The sequence below is a fragment of the Alligator mississippiensis genome, chromosome 2 (genome assembly GCF_030867095.1).
Source record: "Alligator mississippiensis isolate rAllMis1 chromosome 2, rAllMis1, whole genome shotgun sequence".
Taxonomy (NCBI): Eukaryota; Metazoa; Chordata; order Crocodylia; family Alligatoridae; genus Alligator; species Alligator mississippiensis.
Genome location: NC_081825.1, coordinates 146,439,586 through 146,460,645, shown reverse-complemented (window position 1 = coordinate 146,460,645; position 21,060 = coordinate 146,439,586). Strand labels below are relative to the sequence as shown.

Sequence of the window (21,060 nt, the reverse complement as noted above, 5' to 3'; positions counted from 1 at the left end):
GAAGAGGAGGGGTCAGCCAATGACTAGCAGGAACTCACAGAGCCAATGGGAGCTGGGCTCTGTCCGGATATATATTTGGGGGCGCAGTGACCTAGTTTTTCTGCTGGGGTGGGCATGGCTGGTTGTTGGAAGTGTGGTAGTAAGGCCCGTGGGGTGGGGAAGGGGTGGGAGCGGGAGTTCATAGCCTCTGCTGCTGGGGGGTCGTGGTGCTTGGGGCTGGGCGCTTGCGGCGGGAGGGAGTCTCCTCGCTGTTGTACTGCTTTCTGTTTCCATTGACTTGTTATTTCCGTCTCCCAGGGCGCGCCGGAGCCCGCTGGCCCCCTGTTCCCCTGTAGGAGAGGGTGTCTGGCCAAGCCGAGGGCCTGGCGCTGGCCTCGGGCTGCAGCCCCCGTGGAGATGTCTGACTCCAGGTCATTCCCATAGGCCGGGGAGATCTCTCTAATGAGAGCTGGTACAAGTGGGAGTGCTGTGGTGACTTGCTGTGGGGTACCCCGTGCAGCCTGCTGTGCTGGCAGCTGGGGAAAGGGGTGAGTTGGGAGCTGTAGAAAGTTGCTTGGTCCTTATGCTGGCTCTTGTGCTGCCTGCAACATGTTCTTGCTTGCTAGGGTATGTATGCAAGTGCTGTGACTTACCCCTAATCTTTCACTGCCCAATATACCCTCTGACCTTAAGGCTGCATGCTTGCCTCCAAATAGTAGCTGCTATGGCAGAAATCCCTTCTGTTTTGTCCTGAATATATCTTTGTCTGAGGCGCAAGTCCTTCCTGGCCTTCTTAGTTCTGAAGGTTGTCTTAAATGAGCATTATGGCTCGGCTTCAGGAACTGGCTGAATACAAGGTGAGAGAAGCTTTTGTCCAAGATGTTTAAAATGTTGTCTGTTGAGGCCTAGCACAGTATCCCAATTGAACTGGAGCAGCATTACCCAAAGCTTGTGTGGAGTACATATCTTTTCTCCCTCCAGTCCTCCAACTGAATTACGTGGCTTAAATGGCAAGTGCATCTAAGCTACATGCTGTGAATATGCTGTCTTTGCTTGGGGTCTTGTTGCTTCCCTTCCCCTCTGCCCCCTCTTCCTACCCTCTCCAGGAGGATTTGATTTCTGTAAGTAAGGACTGCATCTTTTTAAAACTCTTGCCTGTAGAAGGGCTTTCTAAAGCAGCTGTGCTAGTTACAGTTGGCCCTGATTATTTCCTACCTAATTCTTTGCTCCTTCAGAAACATAACTGATACTTGTTTTGTATTTGACTTCAGTGTCAAATTCTGGAGCCAGCACTCAAAGTGCCAAATTTTTAAATGTTTCCACTATTGTTAATGCTTTAGACTGTTCCTTCATTCCTCTCTACTTCTTTGCCATAACTGATGCAAGAATTTACACAACTGGAAATGGGAGAGGGTGGGGGTCCATGCATGTGGCTTCAAGAAGAATTGCTTGACTTGACCAACTGGCTATTCTTGCTACACTACTGAGCTAGTGTAAAAGATGACTTTCAAACACTCGTGTTGCACTTCAACATGCTGTTGGTGTGGGTTTTTTTTTTAATTTTTGCCTACTGTCCAATGATTAAAATCTACCACTGCTGTTCACATCATGAAACACTGTGATTAGCACTTAACTGGATGAGGACACAGGTAATATAGCCTACCAAGATTTTACTCTGTAATATCTCGGCTCTTTATTGGAATTGACTTAGGCCTAAATAAAATTTGTTTCTTTCCAGGAACTAGTGGTTTGGGTGTTTTTGCTTCCTGTTGTAATAGCTCAGTTGAGACTTGCTTCAGTTCTCACTGTGGATGGAGAGGTAAGTTCTATATTGCTTGTTAAATCTTGTAAATTTGAAGTATCTGTCTAGATATGACGTGGAACAGTGAGGGATTTTCATCCAGTGGCTTGATCTGATTTTGTTGAGTCCTTTTATTTTATTTTTCACTTCACTTATTTCATCACTTGTTGAACTGCTTTCCCTATTGCTCGACTTCTTAGTTGGTTTAATATATAACTTGAGGGAAGATTTGACACAAGAAGTCCTTAGGTCTGTGGAAGGCAGTGAGCAGTTGCAGATGAAATGATCTGACCATAAGTCTGCATGCTTATTTCAGAAGGCATGCTGAATTTCATTGCGCTTTTTTTTTTTTTTAGTTTTCTGAGATGGGTTTAAATTCTTCTGTTCCAACTGGCTACTCCATAAATGTGTTTATTTAAGAAGAGTTTGGCTATTTGTTTTGGTGAGCTAAGGCAATAGAATATATAGATTTGATCTTCAGTAAACTTGGTTTGGACCTATACTGAGCATGATTTAATCAAGGTGGCTTTGGTTTTCTAGGTACCAGCAGGGAGCTGTGAAGTTTAAGTTCAAATGGATCACAATGTCATCTTCAAAAAGTGGGATCATGAAAAAGAGCTTTCAGAGTTAAGAGGGGCTTAAAGTTGGTCTGATGGCTCTTAAAGGGTACAAACAAGATATTAAAGCACTTGTTATAGCAGCCCCCATGAGCTTTCCTCTACTGATGAATAAAACCTGCTCTTAATTGAAATGCATGGTGCCTTGGTTTCATCCTTGATCACTTCTTTTGTGGTGCTTGTTGGGGTGGGTAAGATGGCAATATCAAGTCAACACCTCAGCATCTTGCTCAGGGGAAAACTACAGTGGGCACTCTGGGTGAAGGATTCAGCTGCGGAGGGGATTGCTGTTCCTCATAACTGCATAATGTTCTTGCCACTTCTTAATCAAAAATGTTTTCAATAAATGAAATGAACACTTGTTCCAGAAGACTCGGTTGTCCTTTGAACCTAAGTAGATATCCCCTCAAAATGGTAGTACAGTGCAAGGGCTTAAGTAATAGGCACTCTCCCTGGTAGAAATGCCTACTGCCTTGGTTTCTCTCCTTCTTTAAATCTTTGGTCACTTCTGTGGTGCTTGTTGCAGCAGTAGGAGCTGTCCCAGTCCACCCCCTGGGGCAGACGAGCTTCTTTGTAGTAGGTGTGATACCTTTTTGTGAGAGTGACCGACTAAACAGCCGCAAAAAAGTGTTCTGTGCAAGTTTTCAGGCACAAGGGGAGTTAAATGCCTCAATTTATATGCCGCGGGGGGGGGGGAAGTGTATTAGGCTGAGGCACTCAGCTGCAGGGCAGTCCCAGCTCCTCACAACTGGCCAAAGTCTTGCAACATAACATGTTTATTATTATTACTATTAAATAAAACGCTCTCTTCTCGGTTGAACTACACGGTGCCTGGGTTTCATTCCGAGTCTGGCTGTTGCAGCAGGGGCTGAGCTTTCAGCCCCAGTTCAAGCTGGGGGCGGCGGAGTGCGGCCCCCGTCAGGGCTGCTCAGAGGCGGCGCTGCGGCGCTGAGGGCGCCCCTTCCTGGCCGCGCCCCGCTGGCAGCGCGGGGGCGGGGCTGCTGCAAGGCGCCGGCGCGGGCTTGGGCGCTGCGACCCGGAAGGCGGCGGGGCGGGCGGGGTCGGGGCTGCCACGTTGAAGCGCGACCGGGCCGGCCTGCAGCCGCAGCAGCAGGAGCCGGCGCCTCGCTCGGGCCAGGTGAGGAGTGGGAGCTGCTGCGGCCCGGCCCGGCTTGGCTTGGCTTGGCTTTGCCTCGCCGCCGGCCTGGGCAGCAGGCACAGGGACCCCTTGCCCCCCCATCCTCTTTGGTGCCCCTCAGCCTCCTGCAACGCTGGGTATCGCATGGGAGCGGGCTGGGGCAGGGAGGTGCCCTCGAGCCCTGCCTTCGGGATCGTGGCTGGAAAAGGGGTGGCAGTGGTGAAGATGGAGGGTGTCTCACCCCTTCCCACTTTTGCAGCAGGCAGCACTGCTGGGGGCTCCCCCATACTTGGCCTTGCGTTGCTTTGGCCCTGTGAGTAGGAAGTGTCGCTGGTGCATATGCCCTTAGAGGTGCTGAGCTGCTGGGGACCAGGCTTTCCGTCCACCCCTCCAGTGCCTGTGCCAAGCTCTATTGGCGATTTGGGAGGTGTTCAGCAGGCCAGATTTTCATTGCCATGGGTGACAATTTCAGGATGCGACTGGGAAGAAGCTGCTTTGGGACCGGGCTCTGGAATAGGCACCAGAATGCATCTGCTCCCTAGGTTGGCTTCCAGCCTGCTCTGGGGTGCTAAAAGGCTGGTATGATTTAACCTTTTGTTCCCATCCTCGGCAGGCCCTCTGTTAGAGGGTGAACTCTGCCACAGCTCCTGGATGGGTCTTAAGGCAACTGTGAAGAGTCCAGTCCTCAAGCCATGGATTTGCCTGCAGAAGTTTGCAAGGGAGAGCAGGCTGTAGGAGGGAGCCGAGCCATTTTGTCACATTTTCTTCAGAAAGGGCAATTGGTTCGTCAAAGTTGGTAAATGCACTGCTTGGGGTCTGCGTGGCTGTCGTGATCTCTCTGTTAAGGGACACAGTACACCCTGATAGAGAGTGGACAGCCATCTGCCACTATAGTTACAGGCCAGGTAAAAAATAAGAGGAGGATTTATACATGCTTGTTGTTATGGAGGGGTACAACATACAGAAAAATTCTGTATTTTAGGATTCTTATCTTATGCCCTGCTAGACAGAGCAGTGCAAGTAGTCTGCCACCCAGATTTTCCAGATGCACTTTAGGGTCTTATGTGCTTGTTGATACCAAGTAGTCACCTTTTTCTTTAGTATTTCATAGAGTGACGGCAGCGTTGGACTTTAGTCCTTTTTTAATCCATCCGTAGTCTTCTTTACCTCAGTGAGTTGGAACACACTTTGGTTCAGGGCCAACCTGCCAGCTGAACTGTGTCCACTGAAGTTTGGAAAGTGTTTCTGCAGCTACTATCCCAGGTTTCCAGAGTGACTCCCTTGTAGTACTGAGTGAATGGGAGGTACTCTAGCACAGCAGTTCTCAACTTCTTGCCCCTTAGGTCCCACCAGCCGTTTTGTCAAAAAACTCTGGTCACACCATGATAAAAACATAACACGATAAAAACAAAACCCCATTTTTTTCCAAGAAGTGTTTGTTTTTTTTAATGTTTTTGATGTCTTTAAAATTTTCCACTAATGATTAATATAATACTAAAATGCATTAGAAGTCCTACCTATATAACCTTTACATCCACCAGTGGGACATGTCCCACTGGTTGAGAAACACTGCTCTAGCACGTACACCAGTATCTCTATAGCTCAAGGCAGCTCTTTGCAGAGATACTTGACCTAGCTCTGCATACCCTTGATGCAGAACTAGAAGCAGTGTAGCCATGTTAGTGCCTTGCTGTGCCCTGCTTCTCAGCCAGGATGATTATCCTTAGTGCTGCACTGTGCTAATATGTGCTAATACTTCCCATTCCAGAGCCAGGGTCTGCAATGCTAGTTTGGGTACCTCTATGTGGCACCACATTGTGCTGCACAGGTATAGGGATGATGGAAACTCATAGGTGTCACAACCCAAGGGTATGATTTTTGTGTGTGCACGTGCTTCGGCACTGCTAAATTATTTCCCGCCACGAGGAGCTTTCTTTGCAAGGTGCATTTCTCAGTTGCAAAGAGAAAACCCGGGTGCAAAGAAGTTCCCGCCACCTGCATGCAAATTTGTGTCCCACTATTGGCCAGTTCTAAATTATTCCCACGTGGCGGCTAGCGATTGGCTTGCTAGCCGTATAAGAGGCTTGAGCGGTTTCTGCCGAAGTTGGAGAACTCCAAGGAGAACCCCGCAAGGGAGGACTCTACAACCATCTGGAGGAGGAGGAGGAGGAGGAGGAGGACTTCACGTCTTGTGAAGAACTCTAAGCGCTGCGGAGCCTAACGGACCCAGCGTGTACCTGAAGAAGGCTATAGAGGTCTGATCAACCTCTGGCCTCTCCCCGTGGCCGAACGATCCCTCGACGAACCCCTTCCCTGCGCGCAAGTTCCACGGAGCCTAGCAAACTTCGTGTGAGTGTATCCAGAGCTCTTCTCCGAGTTGTTTTCTTCGGTTGACATGACGGGCTCGCATTTTTTAGAGCCTTCAGCCAGATTGGGCTAGAGTTCGTGAGTTTAGAACTCTTGTCCGCTTTTCTTCTTTCCTGTCTGTAACTGCAATTCAAGCAAGTTTTCCTGCCTGCACCGCGACCATCTACGGTATAAGTAAAATAATCTTTAATCAACCGCTATGCGTCTGTGCCTAATTCTAGTCCGCCGGCCTGCATTCCCCGACCCACGTGCCAGGGCTGCTGGCCACAGCCCGCCGCACGCCCCTGAGGGCCTCGGACCGCTCCCGGCCCGCACAATAGGGTACCTCTGGGTTGATGTGGCATAAATTGTATACCTTTTGAAATTCTTTCATAGCTCAGAATAGAATGAAGATCTGCAAGGAAGTATATCCACAGGAGAAACAATTACTATTGACCTTCCAGTTTGCTTATGTAGATAAATGCAATTTGTTAAATTCCTTTTGAGATGTTATAAACTAACCTGATAAAAATATTCCCTTTAAAAAATACACAATTCAGATGAATGACATAAGGAGTTACCAGGAGCACAGCTGGAAAGACCTTCTTGAAATCATCTGAAAACACCTGAGGCAGATTATTATGTAAAATATGTTCTATTTAAATGCATAGCTTTGGGACTGAAAAAAAGATTTTGTGCTTAGCCCAGAGTATTCACTTATTCAGGCTCCATGTAAACGGAGCTCAGCAGGTACCCTGCACTGTCAGTGTTGAGTTATTGCCAGCTGTGAAAGTGGCTAGCTCCTGTCATTTTTTTTCAAGGCTTCTAATAGCAGTCCTATTACAGCTGCTTCCCTTCCACACTTCTGTTAATTGGAGTTACATCACGAAAAAGACAGCAGGGCTTGAGAAGGTGGACCACACTTGCATAGTTTATGCACTCAACTGGTATGCAAATAACCAAATTATGCTATATACATATCATGCTGTATTCCTGCTTATCTTGTATGCATGTAAGTAGAGTACACAGTACATACTTCACTTAATAAATAGAGTTTATAGTATTATAATCTGGGTCTATGTTGTCAGAATGGATGGAGAATTTTCAAGACTCAAATTAAGGAAAATTAGAATCAGTTGAAAGTCCTCCATTATCTAAACTTAAGGTATTGAAATTGTGTATTTGATCAATCAGTTGAGTCCGACCTCTATCCTGGGCAGGAAAGAGTGCTGGGATCAGATCACCCCAGCCAGGTGTTTGTCCAGTGCCTTAAAGACCTCCAAAGTAGGGGAGAGCACCACTTCACTTGGAAGCTTATTCCAGTTTCTGGTAACCCATACCATAAAGAAGTTCTTCCTAATGTCTAGTCTAATTCTGCCCTCCCTCAGTTTGTGGCCCTTGTTCCTAGTTATTCCAAGGGACGCCCTGGCAAACAGAGTATCTCCTATTCCTTGCTGCCCCCTCCCGGACGAACATGTAGACAGCCACAAGATCACCTCTCAGCCTTTCATATGGAGGCTGAAGAGATCCAGGTCCCTCAATCTCTCCTCATAGGACTTTACCAGCAGGCCCCTAACCAGCCGAGTAGCCTTCCTCTGGACCTTCTCGATGTTGTCTACATCCCTCTTGAAGTGTGGCGCTCAAAACTGGATGCAGTACTTTAACTGTGGCCTTACCAATGCCACGTAGAGGGGAAGTATCACCTCCTTAGACCTGTTTGTGATGCACCTGTTAATGCATGATAAAGTGTGATTAGCATTATTGATCACTTCGTCACATTGTTGACTCATGTTCATCTTGGAGTCAACTATGACTCTGAGTGCCCTCTCTGCTGCTGTGTTGCTTAGAAAGTCATCTCCAAATCTAGAAGTGTGATGCTGTACTTCCCAAGTTAACTGGGATACCTTCAACCTGTTTAGCAAGTATTTATTTCTTCTGAACTTAGCTAAATTTTCAGTGTTATCCTCCTCTCAACAAAAGCCTGCCATACCTAGCACTCCATGTGCAGCACACTTCCTCACTGTTACCTTAGTACCATTCTGTCTAGTGTCCCTGTATTATTAAAAAATTACCTTCTTTTAGCAGGATGAAGCTCAAGGAGATTGATCGCACTGCTATTCAAGCATGGAGTCCTGCCCAACATCATCCCATTTACCTGGCTACGGGTAAGTCCTTGAAGACCTCTGTGCTATGAGAGGGACTTTGTAATTACGTACAGCCTATATTATGATACAGTGGCTATAGTGGAAACTTTGAATAGAAAATGAATGTGCTGAAGTTTGACACAGTAACTGAGAATACAGTACAGTGTCTACTGAAGGTAACTTTCCAAGTCATGACATAGCAGCTTTCCCTATAAATCATACACTCAGCCTGCCCATGCTTTTACACGTTGTAAAAATGCATTTTCCCCTAACTATACTGCAGCATTGATTACTGTATTTCACAGCTCTTCTTGCTCAACTGAGATTACAGTTCTTTGTTTTTACCAATGCTAGCAGCTAGTCAGTAATTTTGGTAGCCCAAACCAGCTGTCTGCCACTTCTTTAGGCTGCCCAGTGTGGGTCAGAGGTAGTCAGATAGGTGGGTACTAGGACCCAGGTGCCACTGCTGCTTTTCCCTGCAGCACCACAGGGAAAATGCCTACCATCACTGTTTCTCCCTGCAGTGGCAGAGGAAAGTTACTGGTGCTGAAACCCCCAGCTGCCGAAAGCTGCCAAAGCCCCATGTCTGCAAACTAGATCAAAAGGCCCTATGGGCTGAATCTGGCCCACAGGCCATAGGTTGCCAAGCCCTGGCCTAAGCTATTGAACATCAGACAACTTTTCCATTACATCTCTTGTGTGAAAAGCCCATGAAAACAACCACAAGGAAAATAAACTTTTCTTTCCCTTTTGTGCTGTCTCCCTCTCTTTTAAAGGTTCTAAAACCAACAAGGGGAATTTGGGGAACAGTGAAAAACCTGGGACTACTTTTCAACTCTTTTTTTTTTTTTTTTTTTTAAACCAACCAAAAACCCTGCCCACATTTCATGTTGTAGGTACCTTAGAATCTGGAGTCATATTCCCATTGTGTTTGTTAATGCCTTTAATGATGTGCAGTTCGATTCTTATACAATAGTGTACCTTTAATGCATATCATTGACAATAATGTGTTTCTCTGTAGGTACATCTGCTCAGCAGTTGGATGCAACTTTCAGTACCAGTGCCTCCCTAGAAATGTTTGAGCTGGACTTGTCTGACCCTTCACTGGATATGAAGTCCTGTGCTACTTTCTCCTCTTCTCACAGGTATGAACTGGAGCTTTAAATTTATGTTTTTCTTGGTGCAAATGTATGTTTTATGTGAACTCTACAGTTCATCATCTTCAGGGAGAAGACAAGGTGCAGAGGTTTAACTCTTCTTGACTTCAGTTGCTCAGGAGACAACATAGTTTTGCTGTACAGATTGTAGCTGCATGAGTGCTGTTGCTGTTTAAAGGAAGGAAGAATGGCCTTCGTGGATAGGATTGTAGCCTGGGACTTTAAAGAGTTTGGTTCAGTTCCCTTTTGTCCATTAGTATCTTGGGTTGGTGTTGGTTAATGTACAATTGAGGGACAGCTGTAATCCCATGACAGTTTTGGGGAATTTGGACAGACCAGAGGCAAAATATTAAATATTTTATTTCTTTTAACAGTAGGACAATACAGTTACAGCTTCTGCATGTTGCATCATCCCATTGTGTTTAGGTGTTGTAATACTGTAGAACTTGTACAATGTGGTTTTCCTTGGATTCAAAATACAGATCAGTACTTAAACCTGGACACTGAATGTTTCTGGTGATTTTGCTTCATTTAGACCCCTGTGACTTCTAAATTCATGTGTATACATAGCAAAAATGGACATCATGAGCACTAAAACCCAGCCTATTAATAGCTCAGTGGCACTTGCTTTTGGAATGGCACAACACTATTGTAGTGGCTTTTGCTCATTGCAAATGAACTTTAACAATGTCAGTGAAAGAAATGAAGGGCTCTTTTTGGTGACAGAAAAGGAGCTGAAAACTTTCCTTTGGCATTGGATCAGATCTATGCATCTTTCATGCCAGATACAATGTCAGCACAGACCTTAGTCCTGCTGCTAACCAGTAACTTTGTCAGTGAAGGTGTTTGGAATACTTAGTTTGGGAGTTGTTCAGTCAGTGAGTATGCTATGATAGCAGTGTGAATGCATCATTTTATGAAAGATATTTATTGTAGAGTTATAGAATACTATAGCTCAGTGAGGTTTTGAGATTTAAAAATCCAAATCATTGGATGGATGAAGTAGCCATCTAATGTCAGTTTATGCCATAAGTGGAAATGTATTCTGTTTTATTTTCCATGGTGCATTTTAAAACTTGAAGGGCTCAGACTGTTTTCCAAAGTTTTTTAAACTTGTCACAATTACTTGACATTTTAATAATCATCAACCATTTAAAGTGTAAGCTTTCCAGGAAAGGAACTATGTTTTCCTGTGTGCTTGTTATAGCAACTACTGCAATACCTCCTGAATCTGATTAGAGGCTTGAGCTAATTAACATAATAAAGATAAGAGAAATGAAGGCAGAGAGGTAGTTTGCTGTGTTAATCAGAAGTTAGGCAGGAAGCTGGGTGGAGTAGCACCTTTATAGACTAATTCAGAGAGTGTTGTCAGCAACAGTTTGCTCTGTTGTATGCTCTGAATGGGCCTGCAGCTAGTGGGGGTTCTAAATAGAAAGCAGTCATTTAAATGATAGGGAAGGGGGAAGGAAAGGAGAGAGGGCACTGCTGAGATAGGCAACAGTGATATAAACACAGCAGAAAAACAGTAGCGAAGGGGTTATAAAAGCTAGCTCATGTAATAGGATGATAATCTATAATCTCTGCTTAGACCATACTTAACATTCCAGTCTGCGGATGGATTTATTTTTTGTTCTGCAATTTCATGTTCAAGTTAGTTTTTAATGTTTTTTATTTGAGAACAGCTTCTCTGAGGTCAGCGATGGCCTATCCAAGGAGGTTAAGTGTTCTGCCACAGGCCTTTGTGTCTTTTGGAATGGATGTTAAATTGATGTCCATTCTTTCATGGAGGGGTTTGCCCCATCAGTCCCATGTCAACAGCAGAGGAGTACTGTAAACACTTGATGGCATAGATGGTAGAGGGTGCAGGTGAGTCAGCCAGGTGTTATAATCTGTGTCCCCCAAGACTGCCTTGAGATGGTTGCTGTTTTTTCAGGAGGGGTTAAAGGTCATTAGTGATGTGTCTTTGGTGTTCAAGATAGGGGCTGTAGGTGATGATCAGGGGCATTTATACACAAGCTCAGAGGAGGAGCTGCTTTAATTAGAATTAAAGTCCCCAGAGCATCATGTGCATCAGTGCAGTGCACCCACTCTGAAATATGTTGGGGGGGGGGCTTTAACAAATGCTTTTCAAATGAGCTTTAGTTAAAGTGCCCCTGCCGCCATTTTTCAACACGGGGACACTGATGCACATGACACTCAAGTCTGCTGGATTAATTGAGTCTGCTCCAACGCACTATAATTACAGTGCGTTGGAGCAGTCTTGCTCCACGTGTGCAGGTGCCCAAGGATTCTGTTGTTCTTATCATAGAGTTGGTATTGTGGTAGTTAAGAGGGGGGTCTGAGTCTGGCTTTGTTGATCTGAATGCTATGGTTTGGGGATTATATTATAAGTGTAGAACCCCCTGCTCCAGATCCATAACGTGTGCATCCTGGTTGATGGGATCTGGGCAGGTATGGTTGTATCATAGTTTGGCTGTAGATGATGGATCTAGTGGTGTGCTTGGGATAAAGGCTGGTGTTGTGGACATAGCTGTAGGAGGCTGTGGGTTTACAATACTGTGCAGTGGTGATGTGGTCATTTTAGCTTTCACAGTGGCATTGAAGGAATGAATTTGCTGGGTAGAGTATTTTATAGTAAGTTTGATGGAGGGGTGCAACTCTTTAAAGTTCTGGTAGAATTTCTGTAGCATTTCCTTCTCATATGTGCATATGATGAAGATGTCATCAATGTAAAAACTGACTTGAATGTGAAATTGTGGAACAATAAATCTTCCATGGACTGTGAATTGTGTTAAGTACGGTCTAAACAGGGACTATGGATGGGCTAGCTTCTGTAATCCCGATATCCCTGTAGTTCTGCTTTCGTTTACTATTTTTGCAGTGCCCTTTCTCCTTTCCTCCCCTCTTCCCTAAACTTTAAATGATTGCTTTCTATTTGGAACCTCTCCTCCCTGCAGGTCCATTCATAGCATCTTGACACAGTAAGCTGTCGCTGACAACAGCTTATGCCTCTCTGAGTGAGTTGCTCTATAAGGTGCCACTCTACTGCCCTGCCCTCTGCCTGACTATTAAGGTCATTGTGGCAGGGTGGACATGAGTTTTAGAATATTGTAGCCATTGTTTTAATGTACATTATTGGAACTATGGTTTCCAGGTTGCTTTGGTTACGGATATGGCTGGGGGTTCTTAAAGTCTTGTCTGTGGCTTATGGCCCTGCTATTGCTGACATGTTGTAGCTTGTGAGAAGAAAAATGGCGAGCAGTTGCTGCCCAAAGTCTTCTGCCAGTGATCAAAAGCAAAATTGCCACTGACTTCGTTGAGAGAAGGATTTTAGACCATGCTGTTTTCCAGTTTCATGGTTACATTTGTTTAAAACCTTGAGATTTTTTTTAAAGGTTCCTAAAAGAGTTTGCTTCCCTCAGCTCAATCAATTTCAAGATTTTTGAGGCATCCTTTACATGCCTTTAGAAATTTGAGTCTGATCCCCGTTGCCCAGGTATTTGTCTCTAAATCTGCCCCATGGAATATATTGCAACAAATTTGTTATTTTAAAAAGAAACATATCCCAATTGCTGACAGATGCATCAGCCTATATTTCAGTTCATGGTCCAGTGATGAGGCCTTAAAAGTAAGATCATACTGAGATTTGCTAAGTATTTCGGTATCAGAAACATCCTGAACCTTTTGGAAGCATGCTTCAAAGACCAGAGCACAGGAGGAAAATCACTATACAGTTAACTCAAATCATTCCTCCACACCTCTTTACTTTTTAAGATTTGTAGTTTTGAGATGTTTGGGTCTTGCCATGTGTCATTTCTGGTAAAATGTCAGCATGCCCCCCGTGTTAAATGTGTTGCGGGGTCTGACCAGCTTGCTGACTTTGAAAATTGACATACACAGGCAGAGAGAAGTTGTGCTACATAAACTCTTCCTGCCCTTGGTCTTCAGAATGATAAACTGAATACTCTGAAGTTGCCTTATCTTAGCACTGACCACCGTGTTGTTAACATGTTGGTGTCTTTATCTAAATGCAAATAAAAAACAGTTTTTTGGTTTGCTTTCCAAATATATAAAGGCCTTTTTGTGCCAGGGTGTGTCCATAATTATGTAAAATAAATGTACTGTCTGAATGGTTGAATACACCAGAATGTTGATTTGCTTCTAAAATAACCTCGCCTAGAAAAAACAAAATCTGGGTGTGAGTATAGATTTGCCCTGGGGGGTTTTAACTAGAAAATGTTTTAGATCTAAACATATCTTCCAGGCTCTCACTACAACACTCCAAGTAGCACACTTCATGTTTATGTGCAGGATGGGCCACTTTATGAGCCTGAAGTAAAAAAGATCATTTTAATGGCAAAAATGCAGATGAGAAGAGCTTCTGTATCAGAGAGACTCTTTTTCTTGGGCCTCCATCTGTCTCAAACTAATGATGACAAATATCAGAGATTTGATTTCTCTAGTAGCTAGACACACTTAGTTTTCACTCAGGGTCGTCTTTGCAAACATTCTCTCAAAATCGCTGTGAACTAGCTAAGTATTGACCTATTTTGGAGTCTTGAACTGAGGTGGACAGAAGTTGAACCTGTCACAGAGGGGCTCTAAGGAGAGTCAGTTACAGACTCCTATAAAACCTAGGCATCCCTAGTCTTCTGCTTTTAATTTTACCACTTAGCAACATTTTTCCTTATGTTTAAAATATTCTTTGTTAAGAAAAATATTTGAGTATCAATACTTAAATGAAGTATGTTTCAAAAACAATTTGTTTTGCACCAGTTTAAGAGTTTCCATCCATTACGTTGTCTGAAAAGTTAAACAGGACGTATATCAAATCTGTCAACAAGCACTTCCTTAAATTGTTTTAATTTGTATCTTTTAGGTACCATAAGCTGATATGGGGGCCTCATCGAATGGCTTCAGACAGCAGTCTTTCAGGAGTTCTGATTGCAGGTGGTGAAAATGGAAATGTTATTTTGTATGAGCCAGCTAAAATTATAGCTGGAGACAGCGAAGTCATAATTGCCCAGAAAGACAAGCATACTGGACCAGTAAGAGCTCTGGATGTTAATATTTTCCAGGTGAGACTTCTTTCATTCAATGTACACTGTCATAGACTAATAAAATACTAAAATAAATTATTTCCCTTGCAAAATTTTGAAGATAGTATTGCTGTTGTATATATATTATTGCATATTTAATTAAAATAAAAAGTTATTAAACCATAATTATTCGAAGGGAATGATTTTCAAAAGTGCAGTTTGCTTCTCAGTGTTTAGGTTGGGTTTTTTTGCTCAGTTTAGACTCTGAAATGAAGCTGACTTTTCATTTTGTTTCCAGTCAGTGTCACTTTCCAGTTTTAATTTGCTGCCTCAGAGTTTTCCTAGTCAGTAGGAAAAAATAAATATTTGCTGAATTTTGCCATCATTGAAACATTAAAAAGTAAATATTTACTTTTTAAAGTTTTGTGACCCTGCCACTTGTATTTTTGGTTCCAGTAAATACCCAGAAAATGTTGGGGCCTACAACTCATAGTTCCTTGCATAAAATAGAGTTCTTGAAAATAATAAGGCTTAACCATAAGCTAATTATTTATTGTCACTAAACGTAAATTACCTTCAAGGTACAGCAGCCTTTTTCATTCATGGTTGATCTGTGACAAATGTCGGGACCGAGGGCGGTCTAAGGCTATGGCCAGTAGCCCAGACCGTCAGGTCGGGTTTTTCCATGACGGAGTAGAGTTAGGCACGGAAGCGTATTGGTTTTACAAAGAAAGCTTTACTTACACTGCCGATGGTCACAGTGCAGGAAGGAAACTTGCTTGAGTTGCAGTTGCAGACAAACAAACACAAGTGAGATCTCTTCCGAACTGAACCGAGATGAGTCCGTCGATGCACGACTCCACAAGCGCTTCACACGGGGGATACGTCAAATTTTCCACTATGACAGGGAGTGGCTAAGAGCTGATCAGGCCCCTATGTCTTCCTCCAAGATGCACGCAGAGTTTGCTAGGCTCCACGGCACGCTCAGAGTTCCCCACGAGATGGTTGTGGAGTCCTCCAACTTGGGCGGAAACTGCTCTAACCTTTTATACGGCTAGCGAGCCAATTGCTAGCCACCACGTAGGAATAATTTAGAATTGACCAACAGTGGGACACTAATTTGCATGCGTGTGGCGGGAACTCTTTTGCACCGGGGTTTTCTCTCTGCAGCTGAGAAATCCACCGTGCAAAGAAAGTTCCATGTGGCGGGAAAATTCCAATGTGCCGAGGCACTAAAAATCATTGGGTTATGACAACAAATTAATTTGTTTTGATTTAATAAACAACACGTTTTATTTTTTGTTTTGAATTACTTTTACTAAGAAAATAATTTGTTCACTATGCTTTGCCTAAATCCCATTGTTTCTGTTCTGGTTTGCTACATGGTTGGAACCTTGTTTTGCCAATAGCGTGCAAACAAAGCCCACTGTTCAAGTAACTGTATTCTCTTGAGTTCATTTTTTCTCAGTTTCTGTTGCTATTAATGTGGCATTCATCGTCTGTCTACAAAATGGCTTTGAATGCTGCTTCTAATCCAGGAAATATTCTTACAGGCTTTGATCTGATGGACATTTAACCATGTATTTAACTTTGTTCACATGTGTTGGCCCCTAGAGGTCAGTGGAGACTAGTAATATGAAAGCAGTTAATCACCTGTTTAACTGTTTATTTAATTGGGGCACTAGCATGGTGAGGTCATTTTATGCAGCCCCACTGCTTTCTTGTCAGTTTTCTGCACAAGTATGCTTTAGAAGGCATGGACATTGCCCTTAGAATTTAGGTCCAGCTTGCTGCAAGGTGCATAGGTCCTTGACCAGTAATAGCATTAGAAATTTTAAGGAACCTGGGATTTTTGTACATTGCATAAAGGGTTACATCCTGAGCTTGTATACATTGACACGGTTCCTAGGGTCTGATGCACAAGATTTGAGAAGGTAAAGGTTAAAGCTGGAAATACTCTAACATCTATTGGTATGTCTCTTTCTCAGACAAATCTTGTAGCCTCCGGTGCTAATGAGTCTGAAATCTATATCTGGGATTTGAACAACTTTGCCACGCCAATGACACCAGGAGCTAAGACGCAGGTATTAGACTTGTATTTCTGACGTGAAATAAAGGAATCTAACTGAAAAATATGCAGATTATTTAAGGGAATTGAGATCTCATGGAAACATACAGAATTGAATCAGTTCCAAGTAGTAATAGCATATTGCAAGCATTACCTTGAATTTTAGTCCTTGATAAACACCTGAGGAGGTGAGAGACTCTCCTTAAAATACTTACTCAAATTTCTACTGGAAATAACATCCATACAAACGTTTTATATTCTTGCATAAGTTTTAAAATCTTTTTTTTAATGTAGCTCTAAAATAAAAAGACTCGAGTTCCTTTTTGCAAAAGGTAATGTTGAGACATGCTTTGCTTCCAACAGCCCTTAGAAGACATCAGCTGTATCTCATGGAACAAGCAAGTCCAGCATATCTTGGCATCTGCCAGTCCTAGTGGCCGCGCTACTGTGTGGGATCTCAGGAAAAATGAACCTATCATCAAAGTCAGCGACCACAGCAACCGGGTAATTCATTAACCTTTCAAAAGCCTTTATTAGTTACCATACAAAAATGTTAGATTTATTCTTGTTAACTAATACAGATGACCACATAGATTCTCCTTTAACTCTTAAGTGATGCAGGGACCTATATGTCTGCCTCCCTTTTTAGACTGATGGAGGATCTGTTAATTTTTTAAGGAATAATTATCTGGTGGTATAGTATTTTAGACAAATAATTTTGCAAATTATTCTGTTAAAATTAGGCCTGGATGGTTGGAAGTTTAGAATTCAAGCAAAGGAAAGGGGCAGTATTCCCAGCAGTGAGAACTTAGGCTGGTTCTGGGAAATGCATCATATTGATAAATTCAGTATTAATCCATTCAGTGCTGCAACAGAAAAACTTCATTAAAATAGATTGAAATGGCATAATCTTGAAAATTATGCATCTGAAAGAGACTAAAGTGGATGGTGCATTTCTGAGTGGATTTAAATAGTTTTGTTTCTACAATGAGGGGATCTTGTAGCTCAGGTGGAAGGTTCAAAGAACTTCTGTTTTCTCTGGGGCACAGTAGCCAGTCAGGAGTGCAGGAACAGATTTTACCGAAGGCTCTCCACAGGAGATTGGGGGAGGGGGTATGAATTCATGCCTCCTATTGCTATGTTGGCAGGGGATGGGGAGGAGCATGATGTTGGAGATGTGAATTGGAAATGTCCTGTTCACCCAGAGAGGACCTCCTCAAGCAAGGTTCCTTCTAGAGCTCACCTGAATTTATTGCTGAGCAGTGAGCTGTGCTATGATAGCATAAAGGAGAATTCCACGTCAGGCTGATTGCCATAGGACACCCAGTGGCAGTATCTTTTTACGTAAGGACTTGTGCTGCTTGCTGGCCATCTTAAATTTACGAACAAATTCATAAAGGAAAATAGTTACTTGTATAAATAGATGCTTATTATATTGGTAAAGGATTCAATACCTATAACAGCCTTTAGAGAGGAATCAGCAGTTTAAAAATAAACTTTTGAATAAGGTATTTCAGTCTTAATATATGATTTACTTTTCACCATCTGCATTTTGCGTATATGTCAGTAAAGACCATGAATGGTAGACTGATCTCTTTCAACTTTGAGTCATGCTATTATGTTTGCCATGAAACCATTACACACCAGCAAATGGTTTTCATTAAAATCTGCATACTTTGCATGAAAATAGTTATACAATGGCTTTGATATATTCTGTACTGAAATATAGATGTTTTTATATATACAGTTTCATTTATATTTTATACTAAAATATAAAATTTGAACCAGAACCATGGGGCAGTGACCCTTTGAATGATGCAATGAAATTCTAATTTCAAATAGCGTTCTAGATGTTACAAATAAATATTGTAAGGAGCTGAGTTGGGAACTATTTCACCCTAGTGCCTAGAATTACCATAGGTGACTTGAGGATGCTGGGTACAACCCATCAATTATCTGTTCTTTAGCAAGAAAAGAGAATTTTGATCACAACCTGCTGTAATATGTCCAGCAGTCCTGTCAGAATAATACAGCTACATGCTGGCAATAGATGTTCAGTTCAGCCAGGAGTGGGCAATTATTTCAGGTGGAAGACCTCCTTATCGAGCTCTGGCAAGCCATCGAGGGCCGCAAGGGTAGCCCCCCCCCCCCCCCCTTTCACAGGTGCCCTGCCCCTTGGTTGCCATCTTGGGACTGGAAGTCCCACCCCCTGACCTTTGCCACCAGAAGTCTCTCCCCTTGTCCCCCAAAAGTGCTCCTTTCAGTAAAGGAGTTTGCCATCTTAGAACCAGAAAAATAACAAATTATGTTCTAAAAATCAAATGTGTACTTCACCATTCATTAATTTGATTACACAATAGCTAAAAATGAAGCCTTACTCTTATATATTTTTGGGGGTTGTAGGTTTGTGGGGGGCTGTGCGTTTGTGGGGTATGTGGGGGAGTGGATAGGCATGGGGGGTATGGGATGGGGGAGCAGGTGGGGTGTGGGTGGGTATGGGGTTTGTGGAGGGCTGTGGCATGCGGGGAGGGGGAAGGTTTGCCCATAGCTGTGCTGCCCCACCGTGCTCCCTTGCAACAGGCAGAGACCCCACTCCTCCAAGCCTTGGCTCCGTGCTCCTGCTGCTCCTGGCTCTAGGGCACCAGTGCAGGTCTTGTGCTCCTGCTCACCACCACTTCCCCCTCCCGCCTGCCCCTGCTGCCCTTCTCATGCTGCCTCTCCATTTCCCCCACCCCCACTTGCCTCTCTGGCACCACATACCAGCTACACGGCCAAGACCGCAAGACACAGCAGGAACCAGAACAGCCTGCCTGGCACCACACAGAGCCAGCTGAGAATCCCTGGGGCAGGGCCAGTTCCTGCTGAGTCCGGCAGCCTGGCACTGCAGCTAGGAACCACATGGTGCCAGAGCGGCATCAGCTGTGGGCAGAAAAGCAGGGAAATGGCTGAGGCAGGCAGTGGGGACACAGAGCGCAGCAACAGCTGGACAGGTGGGAGAGGAGGGAGCCAGCCTGACTCCATAGATCCCTTGCCAGCTCAGGCCCCATGCTCCTGCCACCCTGCTCTGGCCCCCCACTGACACTGGCCCTGGTACATGGGTGTAGGCCCCACACTCCTGCCCAGCTGTTCCTGCGCTCTGCACACCTACTCACTGCCCCTTCTCCCTGACTTCCACAGCCATTTCCCCGCTCCCCCTACTGGCCGCCAGTTGCTCTGGCACCACGTGGTTACTGGCTCCAGTGCCTCAACTACAGGAGCCAGCCTGGCTCAGCCCTGAGGACTGGGGCGATCGTCCACGGTCCACCCCTGCCTCCCTTCTCCCCCCCCCCCCCCCCCCCCCCCCCAATCTCCTTATCTGAATTTCCCTCTGGTGCAGGGAGGCAGGAACAGCCCCAGGGTCCCAGGCCAGAAGCCTCTGCTAGGCAGAGACTTCTGGCTGGCGGTGTGGAGGGGAATTGGGGGGGTGGTGGTCATGCCTGCCTTCTTGCTGTGGCTGCTTAGTCCTGCTGCTGGCTCTCCATGGGTTCTACTGCTTCTGTCTCCTGGTGTCTTTTGACAGGCAGCCAGGGGCAGATAAATACTAATTTTCTAAATTTTTTTAGGGGCCCTATGGGTGAGATAGAATGGCCTGGTGGGCCTAATCCGGCTCTCAGGCCATATTTTGCCTGCCCCTGGGCTAAGCCTACATTTTTCCATGCATCTAGAATTGTTTCAAACAGTTCCTTTTTTCTGTAGTATTCCTTGATTATCATCTTATGATACTTTCTTCTGTTTATCAGATGCATTGCTCAGGCTTGGCATGGCATCCTGATGTGGCTACACAGATGGTCCTGGCTTCAGAAGATGACAAGTTGCCTGTGATTCAGATGTGGGATCTTAGGTTTGCTTCCTCTCCATTTCGTGTTTTGGAAAATCATACCAGGTATAGTTGTCCAGTAGTCTATACATCTTGGGTTCAGAATTCTAATGCTGTGATGGTTTGTGGACTCTGTCTCTCTCATTTAAATTTGGGCGTATCCTGATAAATCTTTCCACAAGCTTCTCTTTGGTTTCTCTGGCCAACATGATGCATGGATAGTCTGAAAACATTGCATAGGACTTCGTTACTCTTAGAGGTAAAAGGCACCAAGAACGTGTGCTGTAGCCACACCCAAAAGGATGACCCGATAATGTTAACATATTTAGTAATAAAAAGAAAATTGCCAAAGTTATTAAGGACACAGTTTTTACTCTGCTATTTTGGAAAACATATAGCCAAAACATATAGCCATACTGTAGTGTACCTGTATGTCAAAGATACGTTTTATTAGACAATCTACCAGTGACAGCCACATCTTTTAAATCCTTGGCTGTGACATTTTGCCTTCCTTGCTGGATTGGGCCTTTAACTGCTGGCTGCACTTTCATGACTCCCAGTGCAGAAAGGAGAGAGTTTTGCAGTATTGCAGTGAAACAAATCTCGGCAACATCTTTCCCGTTCACCCTAACAGGAGAGGAGAATTTGATCTTGAAAGGGGAAGAGATCAGATATTCTAGACATTTCCATGTAAGAGTACCTCATTAATCACCTTCTGATTTATATTAATTTTTATTTTGCTCTGTCTTTTCACTCAGGGGTGTTTTGACCATTGCTTGGAGTATGGCAGATTCCGAGTTGTTACTCAGCTGTGGAAAGGATGCTAAGATTGTCTGTTCTAACCCTAACACAGGAGAGGTACTATATGCAAACCATCTTCAAATTTCACAAAACACAAGATCTTTGCCTTAACGC

General features: G+C 44.1%; 1 protein-coding gene across 11 annotated transcripts in view; it reads left to right on the top strand.

Moving 5' to 3' along the window:
- The first annotated feature begins 3,431 nt into the window (after positions 1 to 3,431).
- The window catches only part of SEC31A (SEC31 homolog A, COPII coat complex component), a 69,605-nt gene continuing 51,976 nt past the window's right edge, over positions 3,432 to 21,060 (top strand). For 9 of the 11 annotated variants that reach the window (XM_059722234.1, XM_019483939.2, XM_059722231.1 and 6 more), the window contains exons 1-7: positions 7,967 to 8,046; positions 9,047 to 9,170; positions 14,062 to 14,260; positions 16,210 to 16,305; positions 16,653 to 16,793; positions 20,069 to 20,211; positions 20,904 to 21,003. In XM_059722234.1, the coding sequence (XP_059578217.1) occupies positions 7,968 to 8,046; positions 9,047 to 9,170; positions 14,062 to 14,260; positions 16,210 to 16,305; positions 16,653 to 16,793; positions 20,069 to 20,211; positions 20,904 to 21,003 (882 nt within the window). In that variant the 5' untranslated portion in view covers position 7,967. Of the gene's footprint in view, positions 3,536 to 7,963; positions 8,047 to 9,046; positions 9,171 to 14,061; positions 14,261 to 16,209; positions 16,306 to 16,652; positions 16,794 to 20,068; positions 20,212 to 20,903; positions 21,004 to 21,060 lie in introns of those variants that run through there. The other 2 variants (XM_019483931.2, XM_019483930.2) reach the window with 2 other exon arrangements.